Source organism: Antennarius striatus, chromosome 13 (genome assembly GCF_040054535.1).
Source record: "Antennarius striatus isolate MH-2024 chromosome 13, ASM4005453v1, whole genome shotgun sequence".
NCBI lineage: Eukaryota > Metazoa > Chordata > Actinopteri > Lophiiformes > Antennariidae > Antennarius > Antennarius striatus.
The window spans coordinates 3,059,684-3,078,898 of record NC_090788.1 but is presented as its reverse complement, the minus strand read 5'-3'; the positions used below and the strand labels follow the sequence as shown (position 1 = coordinate 3,078,898).

Here is a 19,215-nt window from a genome sequence, read left to right as displayed (position 1 = left end):
TTAGTGTATCGGTTATGTTATCTCAATAGTCAACATATAGGAATAAATACAAAAAAACGTGTAACAGAAAGAGAAACGATCATCTGAAGGGTTTGGGTGAAACAAAGAACAAAAGGCAGAATGTTTAAAATATTTATTGAGTACAAGTGAAACCAGTGAGCTCAGCAGCCAGACATGGATGCTAGCCTTTAGTCCCCATTCATCCGTTTGTTCATTCATTCGTTCACAACGTGCCGGATTGGGAATCTCTCGTCCCACATCTCATCTTTTCAGAGTCAACTTGGTTCACAGGAAACGGAAAAGACGCCTCGATCGATCGAGATGTTCTCTGGCGTCTATATCCAGTGCACAGACTAGCTCAGACCGCGTGAGCGTGCAGCAGTAATATCACTTCACATTCCTTCCAAATTCACCCACAAGAACAATTTCCAATAATTTGTTTTGGAAAAATACAAAGGAATACAAAATATTAAAAAAAAAAAAAAAAAGAAGCTCATAACTGCACAAGTTTCTCCTCTGTGTTAAGGTCTTTGTGCTTCGCTTTCAGCACACTGGGGGTCGTTATGGGTGATGGGAAAACAGATTTGAGGGCCTCTGAGGTGGAAATGTCTAGAGACGCTGCTTATAGTGTGCTCAGGTAAAACAATAAAATGAATGCATGTGCAATAAAATGAAAATATACAGTATAATTTATCTGTTGGGGACGTCTCAGTCGTTCAGAACGACCCACCAGCCGAGCTTCTTCAGGTCGGACCAGGGACGGTTAATTCAGGGATTTACTTAACAACCACCACCGAGGCGTTGTGGATGGACTCCATGACCGCGGCCAGGCGGCTGCACAGATCGTGGGCCTGGCTGACGTGGACTTTAGGTGGGTCTTTCAGAACGACCGCATCTGTGGACCCGTCCAGAACTCTGGGCAGGAACTCGCCCAGTTTCACCTGCAAGGAATCTGAAAGAAAGAAGAAACGTGGAAGTTTGTCTCACAGAATCATCTCCTTATTGCGTTTCTCACCATCCATGTCCTTCCCCAGGCAGCAGCACCAGTGGCTGCGGATGTTCTCCATGGCGTCCCTGTCTTCCTGGGATGGAAACGAATCCCGGCTCATCAGGTGGAGGCAGGGAATGACGACTTCATCCATGATGGAAACGCCTTCCTCCACGCTGGTCTCGTCGCCGCTGCAGAACAGCTGCGACGCGCTTTCATTCAAAGCCTGGAGGAGGATGATGACGGAGAAAGAGTTTGTGCGTAATCAGGAGAAATCCACGCAGGCGTCCACGCCGGCCACCTTTACTTACAGTGAGGCATTTCCTCCTGTAAAGTGCAATGATGGTTTTCTCCACGCCCCGCTTCTCCCCGCTCCTCAGCAGGGTGGCGTTGGTCTCGTACGCATGAGCCAAGTAGGTCAGCGCCTCACGCAACCTGCAGCGCATTCAGACGCATGGGCCATCACATGGACCTACAGAGAAGCCCTACGATTGGCTGACAAAAACAATTTGACACCTACTTTCCATGCTGGTAGTGCTCTAGCCCCGTCAGCAGGTAGACGAACACGGTTCTGAACAGCCTGTAGTCGTCGTGCCACTGCTGTGGGGGCAAACGGAAACTAGGGGGTCACTTCATTTTTATATATTTCATTAATTTTTTTGTGTTTTTTAGTAAGTGTTACTCAAACAGTTAAATAATATGTTAAAAAGACAAGAATTCTTCGATTGATTCATGAGGAAGCTACAGAGTCCCTCCAGACGTAACCTCTTCATATCAGGCTGGTGTCTTCACAGTTAAACACATGTCACTGGGTTTACTCACGCCCCGCTGGAATTCCAACCACACACACACACACACACCCAGAAACACTCAGATGACTTGGAAAGAACCTGAAGCTTTTCCAAAGACACCAAACTGCCGCGATGTGTAAGAAGTGTCGTCACATTTGAAAGCATGCAGTTGTTCTTCATCGTTTTCTACGACTAGAACCACACATTCTCTCGGCCCAGTCATTAGCCAGTACCAGATACTCATCCATATCCATGTCCTCTGGTTTGATAAGGCGCAGCTTGGATCGGGCCTCCCTCATGATGCTGATGGCCCTGCAGGTACAAGACAGGACACCCACCATAAAACTGCTGTGACATCACGAGCCAGGACCTGCAGTACCCTCTTCTGGACGCTAGGTGGAGTCCTAAGCGAGCTGTACGACCTGCTGGTAGTGTTTGACTGGATTTATTTACGTCTGCTCTTTAACTTGTGCATAACTTAAACCTAGTTTTCATGTAAAATGTCCAACAAAGGATTCTTTTACGATCTTGTGTATTTTGAAAACCTGACTCAGCGTTGTTTACCTCTCGTCGAAGCTCAGGTTGCGGTCGCTGAACTGCTCCAGCAGCGTCCTCTCAATGACGCGTTTGGGCGCCTTGTTCTGGAAGAAGTAAACCAGGGCGTGTTGTAGACGGGCGTCCTCCTGGGGGGTCACCTCCTCCTCAGAGAGCTCGTACAGGCGAGAGTACTCCTCATGGAAGGCCTGGGGGCACGGAGGGAAAACGAGTAGTCGTAAATCTGACAGTATAATCTCATAAGCACCAGATTTACCAGTTGCTTGTGTGACTGACGTAAATGTGGAATATATTTTAAATTATGAACCCTCTGCTGCAGCTGTGTGTGAGAACACGCGGGTGTTTTCCATCAGGCATCCCTCGGAGAGCTTACCTTGATGAGGCCGGCCTCGGGGCCTTCTGTATCGAACGTCTGTCTGGCCTTGACGATGGCCAGAATGACGCCCTGCATCGCTGGAGTCAGCATCATCTGGGGAAGGAGAACGAGTGTAACGCCATGAGGTGGGGCGCCGACCAGGTGACCCTTCACGCGGGTCCTGATGAACCCCCCTACTCACCTCTTCGTTGTATCCATCGGCGTCGGCTCGCACCATGATCCTGCCGACATTCGGGATCTCCACCTCGGAGACCTCGTTCTCCGCCTGTCGCCGTCTGACTGGAACCTCTTGCTGTCGTTGCTCCTCTTCTTCCTCCTCCTCTTCCTCCTGCTTTCCTTCAGGATCAGGAGCCTCTCCTGAAGCCATCGGCTCGCTGACAGCTCCAGGGCCGATACCTTCCGCCTGTGCGTCTTCCTTCTCCTCGTGTGGGTCGACTGCCTCTGGATTATTTAGCGCCGCTTCAGGACCAGGAGTCTGACAGATTGACCAGGACGCAGATTAAATCATGGCCTAGAATTTCTGCAGACGTGTGAAGGGATAGCAAGTCATCACAAACACGCCTACCTGACTCTGGAGCTGTTTCTCGGCTGGGGTGGAACTCCGGCTGGACTCAAGGGGGTCATTCACCGCTGTGCCAGTGGTGTCTACCGACGGTGACTCGGGGTCCGCCGGCGGCGATGGCGTCACGTTAGATTCTTCTGGGGTAAAAATAGAAGCGAGTGTGAGCAGAACCAGGTTTACTGGAGGGTGGGTTTATCGCGTTTTATCTGTAATGGGGCCAGTGGACCCCCCCTGCACCCCCCAGGTTCACTTCTGCTTATCATTACAAGTGATGTGATGGAACGAACCGTTCCAGAACACTCAGATTACTACGGTCCTCTTATGGGTTAATCCGGGCGTCGCTACCGACCTTCAGGCGTCTCCCTGGGATCCGGCTCCCGGTCCTCCTTCGTGTCTGATTCCGGTTGTGGCTCTGACAAAGCTCCATGATCTGGCTCTTCGGTGGACGGTCCTGACTGGGGGGCTGGCTCCACTTGGATCTCGTGTGTGTCATCCGGTCCCAGGTTTGGGGGCTCCGCGGAGGCCGTGGACTCCCCCTGAGGGGTCGCAGTCTGGCAGAACTGCTCCTCCCATTCGCTGAGCTCCTGTTGGAACCAGCGGTTATCTTCGTGGACGTAGCGTCTGAGGACGGGGGGTAGCGAGTCCATGCCCCGCAGCACCTGACCCGTCTCCACGTCCGTGTCGTCTGGGTGGATGGGGGGGTCATTGGGGTTATTCCGGGGTCAGAATATCCCACCAGACTGCGTCCAATCACTGACGGACTCACCTGTGATAAGGTGGGGTAACCTGTCATCGATGTACATCAGGCAGTACGCGCTGGCGTTGGTCATGCCCCCAAACGAATCACGCTCCAGCTCCTCCCAGGAGGACTCGGTGATGCTGATGTCGTTGTACTTCATCCAGCGCTGGTTGGCGTGGTCAAAGATGTAGGCCCAGTAGTGACCCGCTGATGCCTGGCCTTCGTGGACGAGCACAGCGTGGAGTTTGTAAGGAACCTGAACACAAGGCGGAGAAGGAATTCAAGTCGGAAGCAAAAAAGATCGCGACCAGTCGGTCGGAGCTAATCGGGCGAGCGTCTTCCTCACCTGGCAGAGGACGTTGTCGGAGTAGATGCCCTCCAGCATCTGGGTGAGCCTGTCGATGCTCGCCTTCAGCTCTGGCACACACACGATTGTACGCACAAACAAAACAATGGCAAACTATAAAGGACAGAACTAATACATTGCATTGGCGAAGCGGTAGCCTGAAAAAATGTGAAACTCACGCTCACCGTTAATGTCGTTCTCTACTTCTGTCCTCCATCGCTGGAGGCAGGTTTTTACAAAGAGCAGCTCTTCTTCTGTGACGCTGTGAGGTGCCGGGTGTGGCGGACAGTCGACGGGGGGTCTGCACTGGGTGAAGGGCTTGTATATGGGTGTTCGCTGGCAACTGGAGACACTGGAAACCAAGACCTCTGAAGACTCTGTCTCTGCAGGTTCACTAGGAAGTAAGAGCAGCGGTTACCGCTGAAATTGCAGGTCCAGGAGAGATTCTACGGATCATACGGGTACCCGGCGTCTTTGGAGAGGGGTTCGCTGATGGGATGGCTTGCAGGAGTCGGGGATGAGGATGTCAGTCTCAGATCTTCAGCTGGGGAAACACTTGTTGGCTTGGTGGTAGCAAACTCCAACACAAACTGCAGCATGTCCGCTAAAGGGTACTTGGTAGGTCCTGAGCCGTAGTTCTTGTAGCTGGGAATAAACGGTAACAGTTCAGATACGAGAGGTTGTCATGACGCGAAGGTGTTTAAAGTCATCTCTTCAATGCCAAACCAACCATTCAAGTTTCTGCTGGAGGACGGCCAGTTGCTCCTTGAGTTTCTTCACCTCTCCTCTCCTCTCATGGGTCTGCTCGATGTTTTTATGAAGATACCTGTCCACAGGAAAGTCAGGCAATGCCCACAATTGATAGTTAAAGTCTTCCAGTTCCCAAAATGGGAAAGCGACCATAACTTGTGTGCAATCGCGTCATATGTCAGAGGCTCACCTGTCCATGTGAATGACGTGTGGGAACTCCAGTTTCTTGTGTATCTTCTCTGGACGGCCAAGTTGGGTGTTGAATTCAAATCGAGATAGTTCAAACGTTAAGACTGGGGGTAACTTCTTGAACCACCTCTGCAAGGAAGCAAAAATACAGAAGCTTTAAACACTGCAAAGACTTTTCACGAAGCAACCACCGGTTGATCGATGATGTCGTTCACCTCGCGGCCGGAGGTGACGCTGTGTTCCGCATGCAGCGACTCGATCTCCTTCTCCACCATGGCGCCTTCCAGACACTCATCCAGGTTGTTGAAGCCGTTGACTTGCAGGGGGTACTGGCCGAACTGCTCGATGTTATACAAAGTCTTACCTGCGGAATCACATTGAGGTGAAAGACAACCAATCAATTCCTGACCATCACTGGTGATGGAGACTCGCACAGAACACGTTACCCTCGTGTCTCCTTTCCGTCACAAAGGTCCCGTAGAACAGCTGGACCATGGGGTTTTGCTGCTTGTCATCCGCTTTGCTGAAAGTAAAACACAAATTTATCTTGATGCGCTTTAGCACGCAGTGAGAAAATAACGGTCTGAGCGTGTGGATGAGATCAGCATTCTGGGAAAACTCACTTTCCAGTGGCAGCAAGCTGAAAAGCGTCCTCGAGCCAGTCGAGCAGCTTGTGAGAAAACTCACTGACATCCTGAGGACGGCGTGAAGAAAAGGACAGAGTTAACGATCAAAGCATCAATCAAGATGTAGTTTAATCAATCAATCAATCAATCAATCAATCAATCAATCAACTTTTATTTATAAAGTGCTTAATCACTTCAACAAACATTTCAAAGCGCTTTAACAAACAGAAAAACCCAACAGAACCGTCCAGAGCAAGCATTAGCGACAGCGGCGGGGAAAAACTCCCTCATTGAGGAAGAAACGCCAGGCAGGACCCAGACCCTGGTGGGTCCAACCAATCATCATTTTTTTACACAGTTAAAGGAGCTTCCCCAGTTGCCATGGAGATAATCATCTTAGGTATACAACTTCCTGTCGCTATACATATTGAACAAAGCTTTGATGGCAAGCAGACAACATCTAGGCTTTTTAAAGGTTTGTCCGTCGTGACGCAAGCCGCACCTGTTGGGCCTCGCTGGTCCTGAAGGCGTCTCGCAGTAACTCCACGGCGGCTGATGGATCCACAAACCTGCGAGTGGAGCCCACCATCAGGGCAAACAGGCAGCGAAGCTCCTGCATGAAGGCTATGTTCCTCTTGTCCTGTAAACCCAGACCTGCCATCAAACAGCAGCTCGTATTAACAGGTACATGATGAACAGACCACGCCCACGGCGTTTACTCACAGAGTGGCTCTTACACTTCTCCAGGACTCGTTCGGACAGGTGATAGTTGAGAACCAGCCTCCTGAAAATAGGCAGGTGGAACAATGACTGCAACAAGACAACGAACAGCCGTTAATGCGAGTTCACCAGAGTCTCCAAAGAAATCAATGTTTTCCTGTATGATTTTATTTCTTTACACCCAACAGCCAAGCAACACAAGCCCCGACCCTTCGTGAGAGTACACCTTTGTCATGTGATACGCCGTCTTATGCGTCATACGTGTGGTAACTAGGCCTTTTAGCACTTACTGATATCTCCATACATCTTTCCATTCGTGGAGGAAATTCAATTACAGCTTATCTGAATTTTACTGTAATTCATACCACAATGGATCATAAAGGGAATATGAGCCAACAACCCAAAGATGTGGTCACTTGGCCTCGAGCGGATAGTGTAATTACTTTTTAGGGGAGACTGGTTTATCAAGAGTAGGACTGCATCAGTTTAATTCTGAAGCAGCAAAACAAACAGAAGGCTATAATTTCAAACGCATTTGTATTCAAATGTCTCTGCTTTGTTTTCTCGTTTTTGTTCCGGGATAATAACCCCCATCCCAAAGGGTGGTGGCAGAGACGGTGGTGGGAGTTGATTCTTGAATTCGCGTGGAATTATATCTGACTTTGATGAGAGACAAACAATGGACATCCATTTAAAGCTGGGGGGCTGAAGAGACCGCCACTCCGCCGTCGCATCGCTCTATTTAATTACCGGCACAGCTCACGCATCTCAATGAGGGTTCTGGTGTCCGCCGAGCCACCCGATAGGTCCGGCCAAATTCACCCCGGAATGGACCCGTAATAGAGTTAGCAGCTCGGCAGAAGCACGTTGGCACCTTTTGGTTTTGCCTCTGATTATCCCGATGAGTCTCATGATGGGAAATCAAACGCACATTTGCTGACTGTTGACAGAGTTAGACGTCTGGTTGGGGAAACATTTACCGGGTCAAGTCAGAACGCTATTTAAAGATTTGGTGAGATGAAGGATGTGAAGCAGGTGGAGCCTTCAGAAAAACTGAAAACAAGGTGTTTCTTTTTATCCGTCTAACACGTTGAATTTGAATACAGTAGAGTCTCGAGATACGAGTTGTTTGACATACGAGCCATTGCGGTGTTCACATTTTTGTTTGACGTATAAGCAAAATCCGAGATACGAGTTTCGGGACTCCACGGCTAGTTTGGTGGATGGATACATCACTGAAACCAGATCTCATTCTCTTTGGTGGAGTAAAGACGTTGCTCAAATGTTTTTGTGACTTTTGCGTTTCTTTTCTTATTTTATCATTGTTTAAGTAATTTAATTATACACAGGTGAAGTCTGCATGGCCATTTATTGCTAAAAAAATTTCATAATTTAGACGGTTTGGGGCCTTTTTACAAGGCTGGAACAGATTGAAATGATTTTAGTTATTTTAAATGGGGCATATTTGTTAGACTTCTGAGCTTGATGGAACAGATTAAACTTGTATCTCGAGGTTCTACTGGACTGTACTTATAGCCCTGAGGGTTCCTATCCCATCCCATACACCACCTGGATGACGGCGCTGAACCAACAGGTGTTCCCAACATTGCGGATCCCAACGGGCCACTCGTCCTGGCGGATCCAGTCCGCTGGGCTGCACATCTCGTTCTGGGCTTCGCACCTCTTCCTCTTCATCCTCGCTGCGTTCTCCTCCGCGCTGACCTCCAGAGCCCTACGGCATGTCAAACCAGCAAACATGGTTTCATGGTTCCCATGTCAGAACCCCCTCAAGACTTTCAGTCGCCTAAGGTATAGAAGGTTCTCTGGTACCTGTTCAGTTCTCTCTCCTCTTCTTGGGCATTGTGGGACTCCTGCAGGCTCAGCTCTATGGCGGTCTGGAGTTCATCTTTAGGAAGTCCTGACGGAGCACACAAAGTGTCAACCAAGATCCAAAGAGATCTGTGTGAACTGTGAAGGTGCGTAAATAAACCTTTTAGAAATTAGCTGATTTTCGTACCTTTCTGGCCTTCCCAGGTCTCTCCAGAGGTTCCGGATTCCTGAGGTTCTCGAGGATCCTGAACCTCTGCGGGTTGGGTTGTCAGCAGCCCGACGGCTTGACCAATGTCACCCTGACTGGCCTTTAAAGAGGAGGGAAGGGGGGTAACAGATATGGACAAAAACAGGAGATGCTATTAGTGCATGGAGGAGATTTAACAAAGACAAACAGAACCGGTCGTGGGTTTGTCTCGTCTTACGTTCAAGGCTCGGTAAAGAATCTGTGGGTCCTGGATGGCGGTGATCTCCCTCAACTGGTTGATCAGCATTTCACTCTGCTGAGAGAACCAATTGGACAAAAGGGGAACAAAGGTCAAACATCCTTTGTAACGTCGACATAATTTGGGTTAGCGACCCTGTTTTGGTTGAATTTGAACTGAACTGTCCAAGTCTGGTTTTAATGTGAACAAATGTTGGACTTTTAGTCCAGCTTGGTTCGTTTGCTGTCCATGGGAAAGAGTTCTAGCCCGTGCGTCTCCTACGACGGCTCACATCGGCTCGAGACCTGGACGACAAACCAACGCCGGACAGGCCAATCGTAAGTGATGACACAACGGCTTAAAACCTGCTCAACTTTTCCACTCGATCCGCTACGTTATCGAAGGTTTGAAGAGAGATCGATGTGAAGACCGATTGCTAGGCAACAGATGGAGATCCATTACAATCTTTCCAAAGGCCAGGTGCGGCCTTCCTTTACCCACATTTAGACGGGTAAACACCGACTCCCCCCAGGCCGTCCTGTGTTCTGACCTCACAGACATGGAGAACGAACATCAATCTGGTGGGCTGCTATATTAAGCTGGCCGCCCCAGCAGCAGGTGGACATGTCAGCGTCTCTCTCCTGCAGATACAGGAAGCCAATCGCCGGGCGGCCATACTTATATGGACACCTCTGGATATCTGAGACCCTCCTGGTTAGCCTCTATTTTGGGCCCGCTGGCGCTGGCCGCCGCCGCAGGCGTCTGTTTATCATTCCACTCACCATGCCACCATGACTGACAAAGACTCCGGGTGTCTCTCTGTCTCTCTCTCGCCTCCTGAGGCGAATGACCAGTATGAATAATCTCACATTTCTTTTCTTTTTTTAATATAAAAACTTAAAATTCCAAATCAAAATTAGATTTTTATTAAAGCCTGTCTGTCTATATCTGGTTAGTGGGTTAAAGTAGACCTAGATATATGTGTTCTAATAAACTAGTAGATTCAAATGTGAAACGTGATTATTATTTTTTTTTATTTGTCATGTTTTTTTTTACTAAAACCAGCCAAGTGTGTTTTAAATATTTTTTTCTGAAATTGACTGATTTCTTTCTTTTTTCTTTTGTTAAACAAATCCTGTTATTATTCTGTTTTGGGACTCGCACAGAGGGGTTAGTGTTCACGTTAGTTGCTCGGGCATTCCGATGTAAACATGTCACCGGTTACGGTCATACCGGTCCGGTCATCCCTCGCTCACCGGGTTCGTCGGCTTTTCTCCGGGTTCGGTCGCGTCTCCTTTCATCGCTGAACGAAAAACAACGAATTTCTTCCTGTTTTCCACCGTAAATAAAAAATAAAAAAAAAACTTCCTGATTTCTGACTCCGAGTCAAACCAACTCCATCTGTCCAGCGCCGGGAGCGGACAAGCAGCTGCGGGGACGCGCCCACCTGTCAAGACCCGTGCGTGCACGAGGACGTTTTACGTGCGCGCTCCTTTGACACGCTCGGACAGTTACGCGTTAGAGAACTCAGATTTAAACTTTTTACCTTTAATAAAACTGTTTTTTGTTCGTTCTTAGCGTGGAATGAAAGTCAACAAATTTCCTTCAGTAAAAAAAAAAGTCTTTACGAATTAAAAAAAAAGAAGTCTTTATTCAAGCTTCAATAATTTTAAATTTTTGTAATTGCGTCACTGGAAATATTTAATTTCAAGTCTTAAAATATATTGTACTTTATTTAAATTCATTTTTTTTATTTACAGATGTCAATTTTAAAGTAATTTCACCCTCATTTAGCCCTTGTTGGATTTTATTTCAAATAACATCAAACTTTCAAAAAGAGAAAAATATTTTTCATTCAAATCTACAGAAAAAAACCCCACCTGATTGTGAAAACAACACAAAAAAATTACTAGTTAATCAGAAATTGAAGTCATAATTCTTCCCTTTTCTTGTTTTTAGATGGATTTCATTGCTGGTGAAGCGTTCACACCGATGAGGGGTTTCTCTCCAGGGTTCCATTATTAGTAGTATCACATTACCCTGGGAGTGGAAAATCAATGCTGTGCAACCAAAATGTCTGAACGACCCCGTTCTTTGTTGCACTTCACCGAGGACCGCTTCAGCCCATAGGGTCCAAACTGTGGACATTTCTGTGTCACCAGGAACATTCTGAGGCGACATCCGGATAATATGTGGATTCTGGAAGGTTAATATTCAGCATGAAGTCTCTCCTGTGGCTGATCTTATTCTCCTCAGGTAAGAAGCTGTGGAAGGGAAAAAAGAAACTGTATCCTAAATGTGTAAAGTATTCCCTAATGGGGTGGAAATCAGCTGTTTGTTTTTTAAATTTATATATTTTAATAGAATGACTTGAGTTGTCAGATTTTTTTCAGAACATGACAGCTTTATGATTTGTTTTTTTCCACTTCTTGTCAGATTTTCTTGCCGTAGGAACGACGCCTTCATACTTTATGTGACACGTTTTTTTTTTTTTGTAATGAATGTGTTATTTTACCGTGCACAAAAATTGAAGAGATACTAAAATTTTTTTATGACACAATCCAAACTTTTAAAAGCATAAAATTGATGTTTATTGAGTTTATAAAGTTCACCGCCCCCCGCCCCCCTTTTCTCCCTCAGTATAGTATAGTTTTCAGTGTCTTTATTTCCATTCCTTCCTTTAAGGAGAGCTGCAGATTTTTTTTCTCTCCTTTCATCCTAATTCAAGTTATCCTCAAACTAAATGCTCTACAGTGAACCCTAGAGGTCACCTGAAGGTCATCCACCCGGTAACCGGGCTTTTCCTTTCAGCTCGTCTGCTGGAGTGTGTGCCGGAGAAGCCGAAGCGCTCGGCCCTGAACCAGCTGACCCGGGCGCTCCTCAGGAAGTACGACTGCGGCGTCCGGCCCGTTCACAACTGGACCAGCCTCACCACCGTCTACATCGACCTGGTGCTGCAGTCCGTCCTGGATGTGGTGGGTCCATCCTGCTTTAACTCCACAGGTGAACGTTATGGTTGTCATGACAACAACATCATTAAGTCGCTCTCCTTTTCACAGGATGGAAACACCCAAAGTATAACCACCAGCATCTGGTACAGACAGGTCGGTTCATGTTTTCGATTTCTAGTAAAATTCAATTTTAACACAAGAATGATTCTAAAGCTTCTCTTCTTGTTTGCAGATCTGGACCGATGAGTTCCTGGTCTGGGACCCGGAGGATTTTGACGGCATCAATGAGATCTCGCTGTCGTCCGACGCCATCTGGATTCCTGACGTGATCGTTTCTGAATTGTAAGGAATCACTGAAAGAAAAACATATTTTCATCCGTGTCGTCGCTCCTTCTTGTCAAGCTCTAAATCAGGGTTCTTGGATATTTATTTAGTTATTTATTTATTTCAGTGAAACTCATTTCAAATTTTGTTTAAATCATGTTGAAACCGGAAAGAATGTTACATCTAAAAAAGTCTCCTGTGAATCTGGACATGTTTTCTTTTGCTGCTGCAACGTCCTCCTTTAAACATCCATGGGGACATCTTGTGCCCCCCCCCCCCCCCCCCCATGAACCCTCATTGCATTTGGATCCCCCAGCACTCGCTATTAATGTAAGAAGGTCAAATTGATATAAATCCGAGCCAGAAAGTTCTCACATTCTGCCCTGTTGCTTACAGCTCCTATTTCGTCCCCTCTCCTTCACTTGTCCCCCCCCCCCCCAGTGTGGATGAAGGGAAGTCCCCCCCCATCCCTTACGTCTACGTCAACTCGTCCGGCTCGGTGAAGAACAACCGGCCCATGCAGGTGGTGCTGGCCTGCAGCCTGGAGATGTACGCCTTCCCGTTTGACAAGCAGAACTGCAGCCTGACCTTCCGCAGCTGGTTGCATTCAGGTGCGTCTGGAAAAACCAGCTGCGCATATTTGAAGCGGTTTAAGTAGAATTAAGATGTTGATCAGATAATAATTATTTCAGTTTTAATTTGAAAACACACTGTGCAGAAATAAAAGACGATTATTTGTGTTTCCTGCACCTTTAAAGTGATTTAAACATCTCCGGATGAAATGAATGATTTCTACTCAGATCCTAAATGGCTTCATTAAATTCCCCCTGACCTCCACTCGGACCACCATCTGACATCAGAACACTCTTCCTCCTCTTCTTCCTCTCAGTGAAGGAGATCGACCTGGCTCTGTGGAGGAGCGCCGACGCCATCGCCAACGACACCAAGGAGTTCATGAACGACGGAGAATGGGAGCTGCTGTCCATCCCCTCCCGCTACGCGCTGACCCACCAGGACGGCACCGACTACGCCCACATCCAGTTCAACGTACGCGCCTCTAACACACACACACGCGACTGGGATCATCTATCGATGGTGACCTTTGACCCCTTCCCCTCCTCTGATTTTAAAGCGTCAAGCAATCCCCCTCCTAATAGAGGGCAGCGAGCTGATGCTAGGGGATGAGACTGGGGCTTAGGGGCAGATGGGAGGGGGGGCAGTCATAATGAGATCAATGGACTTCTTGTTAGCGGCGGCGCCATCGCCCAGTGCAGGTGGACAGAAGGGGGAGTGGAGAGGGGGCTGCTATTTATTCGGGTCAGAGGAGGAAGGCTAAAAAGAAGCCTTTTAAAATCCCACCGCCGCCTGTGAAGAACTGCAGGTCACGTGTTTAACTTGATCTGATTGGACGATCACTTAGATCTGCTTCTATAGAGCTGGAAAGACGTTGTTTTTAAAAAAAAAAAAAAAAATCTCTCTGCCAGATGAAGTTTTCTCCTCTTAGAAAATACATAACATTTTTCAGCAAATATTTCAAGGCACAAAGGCACAATTTTACTCCTTTGCGTGCGTAAAAATGGTTTGTTTCACTTTTATACACAGAACAATAATTCTCACCGCCTCCTCATCCTCCCTTCACTTCATCAGGTGCTGATCCGACGGCGCCCCCTGCTGTACGTGGTGGGTCTCCTCATCCCCAGCGTCTTCCTCATGCTGGTGGACGTGATGAGTTTCTACCTGCCTCTGAACAGCGGAGCGCGCATCGCCTTCAAGATCAGCATCCTGCTGGGATACACTGTCTTCAGGGTTAACATCACGGAGGAGCTGCCCTCCACGGCCGTCAGGACCCCCCTCATAGGTGGGGACACACCGGGAGAAGTTCCGGTTAATTTATTTAAAAATAAAGTAGAACTCCACTTCCTCCATGTGCATGAAAATTATGAGAATGAAGACGGATCTAGTCTGGATTTCTGCTGATCCAGAATCCCAGTTTTGGCTAATCTGTTCTGGTCCCCCCCCTCCATCCCCACCCAGGGGTGTTCTTCGTGGTGTGCATGGCGCTGCTGATGCTCAGCCTGATCAAGTCCATCCTGGTGGTGAAGCTTCTCCACCACAGCGAGAAGGAGGTCCGGCAGATGTCGGTGTCCGCCTGCCTGCTGGATAAATACGGATCAGCCGCGCACGACTTTACGCAGAGCGCCGAGACCTCTATCCGGACCCTGGACTACACCAACGCGCCCGGAGGTGAGCTGCGCCACGCACACACGTTGTTATACAGTATATAAATTGATATATACTGTATATATGTTGATCCGCACTTCTTGACCTCATCACAGATTACGAACCGGATCCGTCCCTAGAGGAGGACGACCTCCTGTCCCTCACTGAGATCCAGAGCCCCCTCTCTGGACTGGAGTGGCTCCACCGGGAGCTGGCCTCCCTCCGCCTGGCCCTGACCCAGGAGGACTCGGAGGGTTCGGCTCAGGCCGAGTGGTTGGCCCTCTGCTCCAAACTCGACCGTTTCCTGTTCCGCTTTTACTTGCTGGTTCTGGTTCTGTACGCCGGGACGCTGACGCTGCTCTGGGCCAGCTGGAGCTTCGCCTGATCCCAGACCAGCTTCATGTGTCTCTATTTGATGCTGTACCTTAAGTATTGGTGCTGAAATGTAACAGAAGCTCATTTATGCAGCCGAAAAATAAAAATATCCATCAAATCTAAGTGGTTTTTTATGCGTAATAATCCATCATTACGCACAGACTCCACGTCGCGCACATATTCTTACTGCAATCACCAAACCATAACACTTGTGCGCACCTCCAGGGTATCAGAAATATTATGGTCTGGTCCGGGTCTCCCCGGCGACAGCGAAGATAAACGGACTAAAATAATGAAGCGTCTCAATCCTCCAGCCGGTGTGATGTGATGATATTGGATTCAAACTTTAATCTCCAACTCTCTGCCACAAAACGGATCGATAAAAAGCCATCCGGAGCGCAGCTGTAAGTGTTTCTGCTCCCCGGTGGCTTTTCCTAACAGCAATGATGAAAATATGAAACGCGCGTCACGGAGGAGTTGAGGGGAAAGATCCATAATAATGAAGTTTCCACGCGTAACGGTGAACCTGTTTTTTTCCAGCGGATCCGGTTGCATCGCTTTAACCGAACAGAACAGGAGATAAAGGTTCGGGTTGATACCGTCAGGAATGATAAATGACTCCACTCCTGAAAAAATAAATAAATAAAGTACTTCTTTTTATTTAACAATTATTTTACAAAGTCTTTTGCAAAACCACCATAGCAGCCAGGAGCTGGAACATCTCCAGAACCGGAACCACCATCTCACGGGACGGGGTCTAAGGGTCGGTTGTGAAAAGATTATTCATTTTCATTTTTAAAAGCACGTTTATTCACAAAAAAACCCCCAAAATAAAACCCCAACAAATTACAAAATAATCAAATTCACGTTAAATTCACATTCAAAGACAATCAATAGTAGGAAAATATAAACAAACTAAACAGAGTATAACTGAAATCACACAATGTGGTATGAATCAATCCACTATTGGTTTGCTGATAAAAAAAAAAGATCGATCCGACTCCTCCCGCCGGGACGACCCGGACTGTAAATCGAACGCCTTCACATGTTTGATTCCTTGTTTAATTCTGAACTTTTCGATTTTAACATGAAGCAAGTCAGAATTCAAACCGGAAATGAGTGACGTCATACCCCTACATATGCGTTTATCGACCAGGGGAGGAGCAGATGGCTGCCCCCCCTCCCTCACCCACTCACCCCCCCCCCCCTACCAGAGGAGTGACACTAGCGAGGTTTTCAAAGCAGATGAAGTGATGGACGCGGAGGATATGGGGGTCGGGCATCCGGGGGCCCTTCATCAGAGCGTCAGGGCCGGAGGAGAAGCGACACCATGAGGGTCTCTGCTGCGCTCCTCTTCCTCCTCATCCACGGAGCTTCTGGAAGCTGCACAGGTAGGACTTCTGATCCCCCACCCCCATTCCAGAACATCTGACATTAGCTCCAAACTCCGGATTTAGTGGGTTTAGTAAAATTTACTGGAATAACTAACGATCCACGCGACTAAGTGACCGAAATTACCAAATTAAATCTATAATCTCACTTGGAATATTTGAGCTGGTGACGCGTGGAAATTTTAAATAAGGTGTCTTGTAGCACAACTTTATGTTATGTAATTATAGCATTATTAGAATAATGTTGAAGTTACTTATTTTAAAAAAAATTGTTTTCATGCATTTGGTGCTTTTAAACAACAAAAAAATCAATTTCCATTTAAAATGATAAAATTTCAAAATTAAAAATAGGAAACAAGAACAAATATTATTGTTATTGGTGGTGACATGTGGGCAATTTAGTTATTCAGATTCAGTAAAGTTATAAAATGATTGAATTTACGTATTATGATATTTAAACGTTTATTGTCGTAGGTTGTTTTTTAACAAGTTTTGATCGTGTTTTAAAAAATGTATCTGAGGGGAGATGAATGTTTTATTCTGACATCAGATTTTCCACATTCGCAGTGAAGAAGCTGGGCGGCGGCGCGGGGGGTCGCTTCGCCAACGCCACGCTGGTCCGTCTGTCTGAGTTCCTGAGCGGGGGCTACAAGAAGGGGGTGAGACCCGTGAAGGACTGGAGGACGTCCACCATCGTGGCCATAGACCTGATGGTGTATTCCATCCTCAACGTGGTGAGGTTGAAAACCCCCACGCTCCCTGAACGCGACACGGTGTTCCACTCCTCTAATGGACTCTCATGTTTCCACAGGATGAGAAGAACCAGGTTTTGACCACATACGTGTGGTACAGACAGGTGAGAGTCCCACATCTCGACCCGCAGCGTGGATTTGTTGTATTTATAGTCCAACAAAAACAACTTATCCTCGTAGAAATGTTGTGTTTTAGTGTCTTCTGCTCTGGTTTCAGTCATGGACGGATGAATTCCTGGTCTGGGACCCTGAAGACTTCGACGAAGTCAAGCAGGTTTCCATCCCTACGGCCAACGTGTGGGTTCCCGACATCCTCATCAACGAGTTGTAAGAACCGGCGTCGTCGTTTTCTTTCATTTCGCCCCCGTCTCGGCTCCTTGACTCACCCGGTTCTCCCGTCTCTGACCTTCAGCGTGGACGTGGGGAAGTCTCCGGACATACCCTACGTCTACGTGACCCACAACGGACTGGTGCGCAACTACAAGCCCATCCAGGTGGTGACGGCCTGCACCCTCAACATCTACAACTTCCCCTTTGACGTCCAGAAGTGCAGCCTGACCTTCCAGAGCTGGCTCCACACCAGTAAGACGTTTGGACACAGATGGTTGTAAATTTTAGCTAATTTGAACTAGCTGTCGTTGGGTTGGCCTTTTGGTGACTTTGGTGACTTTTTTGGTGAAAAGAGGTCGTCCCTTTCTTGTTGCCGTGGCAGTCTGATGTTGTTCCCGTCACTGTGTTTGACCTGCAGTCAATGACATCAACATCACCCTGATGCGAAGCCCCGAGGAGCTCCGAGAAGACAAGAGCGTCTTCATGAACCAAGGAGAGTGGGAGCTGCTCCACGTCTTGTCCAACTACAAGAGCTTCAGCGTGGACAACGACGACTACTACGCCGAGATGAAGTTCCACGTGAGCGGTTTTTGGTTCAAGCTTCTAAATGCATCAGGTTTTATTGGTGTTACACAACTAAAAACAGCCTGCAAACGTTGCAGGTGGTGATCCGGCGCCGGCCGTTGTTCTACACGGTGAACTTGCTGCTGCCCAGCATCTTCCTGATGGTGATGGACGTGGTGGGGTTCTATCTGCCTCCGGACAGCGGCGAGAGGGTTTCCTTCAAGATCACTCTGCTGCTGGGCTACTCCGTCTTCCTCATCATCGTGTCCGACACTCTTCCCGCCACCGCCATCGGAACCCCTCTGATAGGTGACCCCCTAGCGCTAACGGGAGGATTGCATCCGCCACCAGGTGGTCACGCTCCTCCTCTTCTTCTCCTGTCATCTGTCTTTGCAGGCGTCTACTTCGTGGTCTGCATGGCCCTGCTGGTGATCAGCCTGACGGAAACCGTGCTGATCGTGCGTCTGGTGCACAAGCAGGACCTGCAGACCCCCGTTCCGGACTGGGTGAAGTACCTGGTCCTGGAGAGAGCTCCGGTCCTGTTCTGCATCCACAGGAAGCACCGCCTCTGCTCCAGGCTGTCCTCCCAGGCCTCGGATCTGGACCACTACAAGGAGAACAGCTACGGAACCGGTGAGGAACCGTCCAACATCTGGGTGGGAGTTTCCTAAATTCCCACAGTTCACTAACGCCTCTCTTTCCCGTCCCGCAGCCCAATGCACGCTTCACCATACCTGCGAGATCGGCCGGAGGCTGAGTCAGCACGACAGAGAAGGCGGGCTGCTCGGGCTCGGTCTGCCCCCCTCCAGGGACGCCACCCCGCCCGTTATGGACAACATCCTGCAGGAAGTGACGGCGATACGCCACTTCCTGGAGAAGAGGGATAAATGCCGGGAGGTGGCCAAGGAGTGGCTGCAGGTCGGCTACGTGCTGGACGTGCTCCTCTTCAGGGTGTATCTGGTCGCCATGGTGGCGTACACCATCACGCTGGGCACGCTGTGGTCCGTCTGGCAGGTGGCTTGAGTCCCGCTCCCCCCGCAATCCAACACGGGACGCTAGTTTGAATTAAAGGGGCCATAGTTGTCGGCTGTACGCCCCGTACAGGACGACGGGTACAGAGAAGACCGTCACGGCGAAGGAAGACTGGTGTACAAAGATGAAGCCACTATATTCCCACACACACGCAAGAATACACATTTTTTCAAACCCGCAGGGATCATGATATTTAGTTTAAATGATGCTGTGATCGAGAGTAAAGGACAAGGATTACTTCGGGCCTTTTAAGTAGAAGAAAAAGGAAAAGTATCATCATATAATTTGTGCTTTTAAAGCAGACATTCATCATCCCTGAGAATTGATGAAAGGACGTTCTAAAGAGGGCAGGTTTATGAGCAGCGGGGTATCTGCTTCA

General features: G+C 48.2%; 3 protein-coding genes across 5 annotated transcripts; 2 read left to right on the top strand and 1 right to left on the bottom strand.

Moving 5' to 3' along the window:
* Positions 1-118: 118 nt before the first annotated feature.
* On the bottom strand, positions 119-10,348 carry usp28 (ubiquitin specific peptidase 28). 3 transcript variants are annotated; one of them, XM_068331112.1, is made up of 26 exons: positions 10,154-10,348; positions 8,898-8,975; positions 8,660-8,780; positions 8,473-8,560; positions 8,212-8,374; positions 6,646-6,732; positions 6,425-6,562; positions 5,920-5,990; positions 5,743-5,819; positions 5,512-5,660; positions 5,298-5,425; positions 5,088-5,183; positions 4,823-5,002; positions 4,543-4,751; positions 4,358-4,428; positions 4,039-4,267; positions 3,622-3,957; positions 3,276-3,409; positions 2,892-3,185; positions 2,708-2,803; positions 2,344-2,522; positions 2,013-2,091; positions 1,509-1,588; positions 1,300-1,423; positions 1,016-1,214; positions 119-952 (listed from the first exon to the last, which is right to left on the bottom strand). In XM_068331112.1, exons 1-26 carry the CDS (start codon positions 10,196-10,198, stop codon positions 777-779), a joined length of 3,627 nt encoding a protein of 1,208 aa, XP_068187213.1. In that variant the 5' UTR covers positions 10,199-10,348; the 3' UTR covers positions 119-776. The 3 variants fall into 3 exon arrangements, with proteins under 3 accessions (XP_068187213.1, XP_068187212.1, XP_068187214.1); XM_068331111.1 differs by lacking the exons at positions 8,660-8,780; positions 8,898-8,975; positions 10,154-10,348 and having other exon boundaries at positions 3,276-3,406; positions 8,473-8,578; XM_068331113.1 differs by lacking the exons at positions 8,660-8,780; positions 8,898-8,975; positions 10,154-10,348 and having other exon boundaries at positions 6,646-6,706.
* A 487-nt stretch (positions 10,349-10,835) lies between these two features.
* LOC137606402 (5-hydroxytryptamine receptor 3B-like) lies at positions 10,836-14,871 on the top strand. The gene is made up of 9 exons (XM_068331650.1): positions 10,836-11,153; positions 11,709-11,872; positions 11,957-12,001; positions 12,081-12,190; positions 12,614-12,783; positions 13,062-13,219; positions 13,820-14,030; positions 14,207-14,416; positions 14,509-14,871. Exons 1-9 carry the CDS (start codon positions 11,117-11,119, stop codon positions 14,775-14,777), a joined length of 1,374 nt encoding a protein of 457 aa, XP_068187751.1. The 5' UTR covers positions 10,836-11,116; the 3' UTR covers positions 14,778-14,871.
* A 1,213-nt stretch (positions 14,872-16,084) lies between these two features.
* On the top strand, positions 16,085-18,869 carry htr3a (5-hydroxytryptamine (serotonin) receptor 3A). The gene is made up of 9 exons (XM_068331706.1): positions 16,085-16,158; positions 16,726-16,892; positions 16,970-17,014; positions 17,128-17,237; positions 17,323-17,492; positions 17,659-17,819; positions 17,903-18,113; positions 18,201-18,437; positions 18,517-18,869. Exons 1-9 carry the CDS (start codon positions 16,098-16,100, stop codon positions 18,825-18,827), a joined length of 1,473 nt encoding a protein of 490 aa, XP_068187807.1. The 5' UTR covers positions 16,085-16,097; the 3' UTR covers positions 18,828-18,869.
* Positions 18,870-19,215: the final 346 nt, after the last annotated feature.

Bases quoted from the DNA above. Each gene is read 5' to 3' on its own strand.
- LOC137606402 (XM_068331650.1), top strand. From the start codon at position 11,117: ATGAAGTCTCTCCTGTGGCTGATCTTATTCTCCTCAG. The intron at 12,002-12,080 runs GTCGGTTCATGT...TCTTGTTTGCAG, and splicing joins CCAGCATCTGGTACAGACAG to ATCTGGACCGATGAGTTCCT. The intron at 12,191-12,613 runs GTAAGGAATCAC...CCCCCCCCCCAG, and splicing joins GACGTGATCGTTTCTGAATT to TGTGGATGAAGGGAAGTCCC.
- htr3a (XM_068331706.1), top strand. From the start codon at position 16,098: ATGAGGGTCTCTGCTGCGCTCCTCTTCCTCCTCATCCACGGAGCTTCT. The intron at 16,159-16,725 runs GTAGGACTTCTG...CCACATTCGCAG, and splicing joins AGCTTCTGGAAGCTGCACAG to TGAAGAAGCTGGGCGGCGGC. The intron at 17,820-17,902 runs GTGAGCGGTTTT...CAAACGTTGCAG, and splicing joins ACGCCGAGATGAAGTTCCAC to GTGGTGATCCGGCGCCGGCC.
- usp28 (XM_068331112.1), bottom strand. From the start codon at position 10,198: ATGAAAGGAGACGCGACCGAACCCGGAGAAAAGCCGACGAACCCG. The intron at 5,820-5,919 runs GTGAGTTTTCCC...TTTTACTTTCAG, and splicing joins CAGCTTGCTGCCACTGGAAA to CAAAGCGGATGACAAGCAGC. The intron at 1,424-1,508 runs GTAGGTGTCAAA...AATGCGCTGCAG, and splicing joins GAGCACTACCAGCATGGAAA to GTTGCGTGAGGCGCTGACCT.